Raw genomic sequence first — 8,361 nt, 5'->3', positions numbered from 1 at the left:
CTTGCTTTGCATGCATGAGGCCCTGGGTTCAATTCCTCAGCACCACATAAGCAAAAAGAAAAAAGCCGGAAGTGGTGCTGTGGCTCAAGTGGTAGTGTGCTAGTCTTGAGCTGAAGAGCATGGGACAGCGCCCAGGCCCAGAGTCCAGGCCCCAGGACCAGACCCCCCCCCCAAAAAAAAAAACGACAGGGGAGGGAGGATAAGAAATGTACTCATTATCTTGCCCATGTAATTGTTACCCCTCTGCACAGTATTTTCACACAAAAAAATTAAAAAAACAAAAAACAAACGACAACAATGATAATAAAAACCCACAACAGGCACTTCCCAGAAGTGCATGCAACACCAGAAAGCAAAGATACAAACATGCCAAGCGGAATAAACTTTTAAGAAAATGTGTGTGGGAGGCATACACTTAGCTGGGACTCCTAGAAGAAACATAACATGGCTGCAATAGGAGACCCTCCAAGCCCACTGCTATTGGTGGCTTATTTCTTTTCTTTTTTGGGTCCGGTCGTGGGGCCTGAACTCTGGGCCTGGGCGCTGTCCCTCAGCTCTTCAGCTCAAGGCTAGCGCTCTACCACTTGAGCCACAGTGTCACTTCCGGTTTTTTTCTTTTTGCTTATGTGGTGCTAAGGAATTGAACCCAGGGCCTCAGGCATGCAAGGCAAGCGCTCTACCACTGAGTTGGTGGCTTATTTCATTTAATCCTCTAAGAAAGCTCAGGAAGGTAAGTATAGTATTAGCAGCAGAAATGGAAAGTTAAAAGAATTTTAGTCATTTACCCAAGCTCTTGAAATTTCCTGGAGGTGAACTGGACTGACCAAAGCTACTCTCAACTGAGGGCATAGCTCTAGCTGAGGCTCTGAGTTCAAATCCCAGCAGTGTGTGTAGGGCGGACACCACCACCAAGCAACAATAACATCAACAACAAAAACTACACTCACATACTAAATATATTCCCTTATGGCTTCCCTGAATCCCAGATGAGGAAAATCTTTTGGGATTGGGAATGAAGCTCAGTGCTCATGCTGGACCAGCACGTGGGAGGTCCTGGATTTAACCACTATCACCACCAAATCTTTGAGATGAAGGCTATTTAATCAAAGGAAAATTTCTGATTCTAGAATGTAACAGAGCAGTGTCTGGTAAAACATAAAAACACACATCTTAACTCCTCAGCAAAACCACTTCTAGGTCAACTTCCTAGGAAATCATTTGATGTGTGGAGCAGCAGGAGGCGTGCACAACAAGGGTTTATGTCAACGCTGCTCCTGAGGAAGAATCACATTAAAATCCATTGGTCAACACATCTTCAAACAGTGTTTAGAAGAAATATTGGGTGAAAAACTCAATTTGCAAGCTTGCTGATAGTGGCTAGCCCTTGTAAACCTAGCTATTTAAGAAGGTGATACCCAGAGGATAGTGGTTTGAAATCAGCCTAGGCACACAAGTTCCTGAGGTTTCCATCTTCAACTAAGCAACTAAAAGCCAGGCTGGCTGAGTTGTTGGTAGCTCTAGCTATTCAGGAGGCAGAAATCTGAGGATTGTGGTTTGAAGCCAGCCTGGGCAGGAAAGTCTGAACCTATGAAAGTTTCTGTGTGTTCATATGCGTGTGTAAGTGTGTGTGCATATGCACACACATACACATACCAGGCTGAAGTATGAGTAAGCATATGGAGCAAGAGTGAGGCTACACCAAAAAGTTCTGGAGGCAAAATTTATATATGTTGAGGGCTGGGAACGTGGCTCAGTGGTAGAGCGCTTGCCTTGCATGCATGAGGCTCTGGGTTCGATTCCTCAGCACCATATAAGCAAAAAGAAAAAAGCCAGAAGTGGCGCTGTGGCTCAAGTGGTAGAGTGCTATAGCGCCTTGAGCTGAAGAGCTGAGGGACAGCGCCCAGGCCCAGAGTTCAGGCCCCACGACTGGACCCCCCCCCCAAAAAAAAATTTATATATGTTGAAAGTACAAATCTCACACATTTTGAAGCAGCCCTGAAACTCATCCTGGGTGGATTACTAAGACAAAGATATCTGGCTGATCCTTCCAGCAAAGAAGAAACAAAAAAAAAAAAAGATAGATGTCTTATATTGTGTTTAGGTCTACTATCCATTTCCAGCTAATTGTTATATTATGTGAGGTAATAATTAAAGTTAATTTTCTGTTTGGGCAGGAAACTCTGAATCGTATCTCCAATTAACCACCAAAAAGCCTTAAGTGGAACTGTGGCTTAAGTGATAGAGCATTAGCCTTGAGCATAAAAGTTCAGGGGCAGCACCCAGCCGTGAGTTTAAATTCTAGGGCCGACACATACAATTTTCTTTTTCTTTTTGCCAGTCCTGGGACTTGAACTCAGGGACTGGGTGCTCTCCCTAAGCCTCTTTGTGTTTGATCAAGGCTAGCTCTCTAGCTCCTTGAGCCAGTGTCACTTCTGGCTTTCTCTGAGTAAATTACTGGAGATATGAGTCTCATGGATTTTTCTTCCCTGGCTGACTTCAAACATTGATTTTCAGATCTCAGCCTCCTAAATAGGTAAGATTACAGGTGTAAACCACCACTGCCTGGCTACAATTTTTTTTTCTTTTTTGGTTGATCCTGGGGCTTGAATTATGGGCCTGGGCGCTGCCCCTCAGCTCTTCAATCAAGGCTAGGGCTCTACCCCTCGCACCATAGTGCCACTACCTACGGTTTTCTGGTGCTTTATTGGAGATAAAGAGTCTCAAAGACTTTCCTGCTCGGGCTGGCTTTGAACCGTGATTCTCAGATCTCAGTCTCCTGAGCAGCTAGGATTACAGGCGTGAGCCATCGGTGTCCGGCCAATTTCTTTTTCTTAAACATAAATCTATACTGTGAACAGCAGAAGCAGACAAGGCATTTTTGTTCTTTTTGTCTTGGAAGGTCCTTTCACATCCGGAAGGGACTGAGATTTTGATATTTGAATCCAGACAAGAGGAAAACAAGTGTGAGTTACCTAGGAATATTTAGGTGCATAACAGGACCACTTTACACTGTGCACCTCTGGACCTCAACCTTCCGCAGCTCTTTAGCTCCAAACGGAACTTGATTTAGCTCGCCTTTAAGTATTATACCGTTCAGGTGTGAGTATGTAACAACAAAATTACATGCAGCTGTATAATAAGATGCATACTCTTCCTTCCCCCTCTCCCCCCATTGATCGATCGTTCATTTCGTGGATGGAAACGATGAAACCTGCAGAGGGCTAAGAGGAGACTTGAAACTTCCCTACAGTGCTGTGTGTATGGATAAAAACAATTGTTTACAGACAACACAAATAAAACCAGGATGCACTCAGTGTGGGGTGCGACAACTGCGGAAAGAAATGAGGATGAAGCAGCAGCGGAGGCAGGTACTTGGCGGGGCTCAGCCGCCTCCCACTGGAAAGAACTGGTCTGGACTGGAGGGGTTGCAACTAGGACCTCGGGGCGCCCGCCGCTAAGGCCCGCCTCTTCCGCTGGCAGGACGTTCAGTCAGCGTCCAGAATTGGAATGGTTTAGCCCCCCAACCGGATACGAGGTTGTTTTCTAGACACCAACAAACGACACTCAGCGTTGTACTCTTGATTTTCAGTTTGAGTTGCGAAAAGAGTCCCAGGTTCAAAACCACCCAAGCTTCCCGGGGGGCACGCTCCCCCCCCTCGCCCCGCGCAATGGTAGCGTCCGCAAAGGAGCCGGGAGAGCGAGGGGTGGAGCACACCACTCAGAGGGGGAGGGATCGAGGTTTGTATCCAAACAAACATCCCTTCCTGGGCACAAGCAACACATCAAAAAGTCCAGAAGAGGAAGCGGAATGGAGAAGAGCCCCCGGTACGCCAGCAAGAGGAGCCAGCTGAAAATTGGTTTTCTGTCTTTTCGTACTCCCCTTCACTCGGGTGGACTTTGAGCTGCTCCAACAAAAAGAAACCGGAAATGCTGCTGCAAGCGGCAGAAATGCAAACGTGCAGCCGCCAAACAATAACAGGGGCTGCCGGGGCTCTCGGACCCAGGCGGGACCGCGGGGTCTCGCAGGCAAACCCCTAGTGGAGCACTTCCCACTAACAAGGGGGAGAGTTGGGAATTGGATTTTCTCCCATCTAGCGGAGCTGGGAACCGGTTGGAAAGATCACTCCGGACAGGACAAAGGTCCGGAAGTTGTGGGCCCTTTAGTAGCAAGGGTTTTTCAGATCGCCCCCAAATAATTTCATCATGGAGCCCGTGGTTTCACTGGGATCCCATGGCTCTAAAATCTCGCCGCAGGAGGAATTCCACAAGTCTCAGACTCCAGGGCTTTGTGCATGTTATTACAGGGACTTCCACCACCCAACACTAGACAGGTCGTGTGTGTGTGTGTGTGTGTGTGTGTTATCCAGTAGGCCGGGTGCAGGTTCCCAGAAGTCCCAATGCCTTGGCCGGGTGCTCAGCTCTTAATCTGTGCCTAACAGCCCTACCATCTACACCCAAGCCTCCTAACATTTCATTCTTGTGTTTATCCGGCCAGCCAAGCTTCCATTCCCCCCTCCACACACCTCCAGCGAAACTCGCTACGTCCCGACTGCTCCACCCCCCAAACCCCAAAATTCTCCCGAGCTGCAAATCCAGAGTCGGTGACTCAGACAGGACCCACCAGGTATAGTCAGGAGCTTACCTGGTCCTCAGGGGAGCGTGTCGCTTTCCTAGGAAGCATGCTCCGAACCTGGATGCCAGGGGCGCCCAGAGCCCAGAAACCACCTTGCACCCACAATGGTGCCTACCGACTTTTGAGGAGCTCAAAACTTTTAGCGCCAGTCTGAGCACATGGGAGGGGAAAGTCCCAATCCCAGCAACCCCCGCGAGGCTCCTGGCACAAAGCTGGACAGTCGCCATGACAAGTAAGGGCAAGTCATTCACGCTGGGCGGAGGCGAAAGGAATGGAGTTGGGGGTGGAGTTAGTTTTATTGTTATGGGGTGAGGAAGCACTAGGAGCCTGGGCCCTGAGGGCAGAATTGGTGGGAACCATTTTGGAAGTCTGTATAAAGGATGGAAGAAAGGAAACTGCAGCTTTTGTTGTTGATTCACCTTGGAATATTCCTCTTTTCAGATATAGTTGCAGAGTTTCACTTTATTTATTGTTTAGATCCGAGACCCGGACTTGAACTTGGCATCTGATGCTTTCTCTCGTTGGCTAGCGCTCTGCTTCCAACCCCTAGTTTTTCATCAGTGAAGATGTCACCTTGTTTTTGTTGTCGGTCACCGGACTTGAACTTAGGCTTGGGTGCTGTCCCTGACCTTTTCTGCTCTGCTCAAGGCTAGTACTTTACCACCTTGAGCCGCAGCTCCACTTCCGGTTTTCTAGTGGTTAATTAGAAATAGGACTTTCCTGCCCGGGCTGGCTTTAAACCTTAGATCATAGCCTCTTGAGTGAGCCACTAGCGCCCTGTGAAAATGTCACTTTTTAGGAAGGCTTTCCTAAAGCCTAGTATTTCAATCTAACTTGTTCCCTTAGGCAGCCCTCTATCTCCTTTCCTCCTCCTCCTCCTTCTCCTTTCTTCTTCGCCGTGGGGCTTGAACTCTGGGCCTGGGCTCTGTCCCTAAGCTCAAAAGCTCAAGGCGAGTGCTCTACCACTTGCACCACAGCGCCACTTCCTACCTGCATAGTCTTTATCACTGTCTGAAAAGATTTATTTGTTCATTGCTTTCAGTGCACTGCAGGAACCTTATGCGTGTAGGAACTTGTAAACTATGTTTATTCATTGTCATATTCCCCAATGCCTCCACAAGGCTTAGTAGGAAATAAGAGCTCGATAGAAAATGTTTATTCAATGAATCAAGAAAAAAGTCTGATGAATGTGGCGAATAAAGATGCATGGGGGGGGGAGATGGGAAAAGATGGGAAGGGGAAACAAAGGAGGAGGCAACAATGCTTGATAAGAAATGTGCTCATTACCTTGCCCATGTAATTGTAACCCCTCTGTACGGTATTTTCACACACACACACAAAAAAGATGCATTAGAGGTGTGAAATCTGTAAAAATCCAGCACCCTCTGCAGGCGAGGTAGAGTAGGTGCTTTCAGAATTACTGCAGAAGGAAGGGGGCGTGGCTCAAATGGATTCCATCCTCAGTACAGAAAGAAAGTTACCTCGGGAGACTGTAGGGGGCGCTCGGGCACTTCTCGCGGAGGCAGAGCGTTCAGACTACAACTACCAGAAATCATCATTGGGGAACCTCAACGTAACTCGTTTCTCCCTGCGCCGTCCCTCGGTGTTGCCCGGGCTGGAGAGGTCCAATCGGAAGACGATCCTAATTCTCGCGAGAGCAAGTGGCACGTCACACCCCAAGGCGCTAAAGAGCGTGGTGCTTTCGGGGTTCCGCTCTCCTCTTCGGGATCGTCTGCCTCCTTCCGGAAGAGGGAAGAAGGCGCAGGTGGATCTCTGGTTCTCGGTCCGGATCCTTGAGAACTTTGAAACCTTCCTGGTCGGGAAAGCAGGTTGCCGGGCCGAGGCCAATGTTTGCAGCATGAAGACGTCAGAGGAGCAGCTGTTGGTTCCGGACAGCCTGTCTTCAGACCCGGGTCCCGATCCAGCGCCTCTCCCTCCCCAGGCTTCCCCGAGGGGTAAAAACACAGACCCAGAACGGACGCCACCGCCACCGGATGGGGATGGACAGCCTGGGATGTCCCCAGATCCCGTGGCTGCCTTAGCCGTGTCTCCGGAGCTGTGGGAGGAGGACGCGGTTTCTCTCCCCGCTCCTCCGGTCGCAGAGTTTAGTACTCTTGATAAGTCGAGCCCTCGAACCGAGGAGCAGGAACTTTCTGAACATGCAAGCCTTCCTGCAGAAGAAACGGACCGGCCAGAGGTGGAGACTGAAGAAGCCCTGGAAGATGTAGTTGAGGAACCCACTGCATTCGAGGAGGGAGACACGTAAGTGGCAAGTGGACTCGAATTTGGGAGTGGAAGTGTGACACAGATGCACCAGTCCTCAGCCCCACTTCTCTAGGCCCTTTTTCCCTTTTGCTCTGGAGACCCAGGCTTGTTCCTTCATCTTCTTCCAGCATTTGGAACTACAGCTTCTGCCACCCACCTCGGTTTCTCAGTGGTTCCTGGTCTGAGTTCAGTGCCCAACCTGAGAACTTCTTGAAAGGATGTAAATGGTAAGTAAGGATACTGGAGCAGGGATATAACCATCCTTAGGAGTTTCACTCTAAACTGCCACACTCCTCTGGCCAACATTGGTGAGGCATATCTGTAATCCCAGCACTTAGGAATCGAGGCAGGAGGATAAGAAGTTCAAGGGGGGGCTGGGAAGGTGGCTCAGTGGTAGAGTGCTTGCCTTGTATGCATGAGGCCCTGAGTTCGATTCCTCAGCACCACATAAGCAGAAAAAAAAAAAAGTTCAAGGGCCAACTTTGGTCACATTATGAGATCCTATGTCCAAAAAGGAAAACAACCTCCATCCCCCTTATCTGGAGAAGTATTCATCAGAAGTGGACAAAGGAATAATCTCCGTAAAGACTGTGGTTAAGGGACTTTTTTACACCAGTATTGGGAACTTGGGTCTTGACTGTGCTAGGTAAGGGCATACCACTGACCTGCAGCCTCAGCCTTTGTGTGTGTTTACGCCTGTATGTGTGCGTGCACATGCCTGCATGTGTTCGTGCACAAAAGGCTTGAACTCCGTGCCTCTTGTTCTTGTTTAGCTTTTTCCACTCAAGGCTGGCACTCTTGCAGTTGAGCCACACTTCCACTCCAGGCTTTTTCTGGTTTAATTGAAGAGTCTCCAGATTTGTCTGCCCAGGCTGGCTTCTAACTGGGGATCTTCAGAATTTAACTTCCTGAGTAGCTAGGATTAAAGGCATGAGACACCAGTGTCCAGCTTTTTATTTTTTTGGTCCCAGTCCTGGGGTTTGAGTTCAGGGCCTAGGCACTGTTCCTGAGTTTCTTTTGCTCAAGGCTAATGTTCTACCTCTTGAGCCATAGCTCCACTTGTGGCTTTTTGATTGTTTATTGGAGATAAGAGTCTCAAAAAACTTTCCCACCTGAGCTGGCTTTGAACTGTGATCCTCAGATATCAGTCTCTTGAGTAACTAAGATAACAGGTGGAAGTCCCCAGCATCCAACTTTATTATTATTATTTTGCCAGTCCTGGGGTTTGAACTCAGAGCCTGGGCTCTGTCCTTGAGCCTCTCTGTGCTCAAGGCCAGTGCTCTACCACTTGAGCCACAGTGCCACTTCTAGCTTTTTCTGTTTCTGTGGTACTGAGGAATCAAACCCAAGGCTTCATGCATGCTAGGCAGGCACTCTACCACTAAGCCACATTCCCAGCTTCTTTACTTTTTAATCTTTCTTTCCTTCCTTCCTTCCTTCCTTCCTTCCTTCCTTCCTTCCTT

General features: G+C 48.7%; 2 protein-coding genes across 3 annotated transcripts in view; one reads left to right on the top strand and one right to left on the bottom strand.

Moving 5' to 3' along the window:
* Tp53 (tumor protein p53) overlaps positions 1-4,779 on the bottom strand; it is a 15,818-nt gene extending 11,039 nt beyond the window's left edge. For both annotated transcript variants that reach the window (XM_013013490.1, XM_013013491.1), the window contains exon 1: positions 4,643-4,779. In XM_013013490.1, the coding sequence (XP_012868944.1) occupies positions 4,643-4,681 (39 nt within the window). In that variant the 5' untranslated portion in view covers positions 4,682-4,779. The remainder of the gene's footprint in view (positions 1-4,642) is intronic.
* Positions 4,780-6,327: 1,548 nt separating this feature from the next.
* Wrap53 (WD repeat containing, antisense to TP53) overlaps positions 6,328-8,361 on the top strand; it is a 22,148-nt gene continuing 20,114 nt past the window's right edge. The window contains exons 1-2 of the mRNA XM_013013481.1: positions 6,328-6,895; positions 7,027-7,125. Of these exons, the coding sequence (XP_012868935.1) occupies positions 6,492-6,895; positions 7,027-7,125 (503 nt within the window). The 5' untranslated portion in view covers positions 6,328-6,491. The remainder of the gene's footprint in view (positions 6,896-7,026; positions 7,126-8,361) is intronic.

This window comes from Dipodomys ordii, unplaced genomic scaffold (genome assembly GCF_000151885.1).
Source record: "Dipodomys ordii isolate 6190 unplaced genomic scaffold, Dord_2.0 Scaffold19, whole genome shotgun sequence".
Classification (NCBI taxonomy): domain Eukaryota; kingdom Metazoa; phylum Chordata; class Mammalia; order Rodentia; family Heteromyidae; genus Dipodomys; species Dipodomys ordii.
Note: the sequence above shows the minus strand (reverse complement) of the source record. Positions and strands in the feature narration are given on the sequence as shown.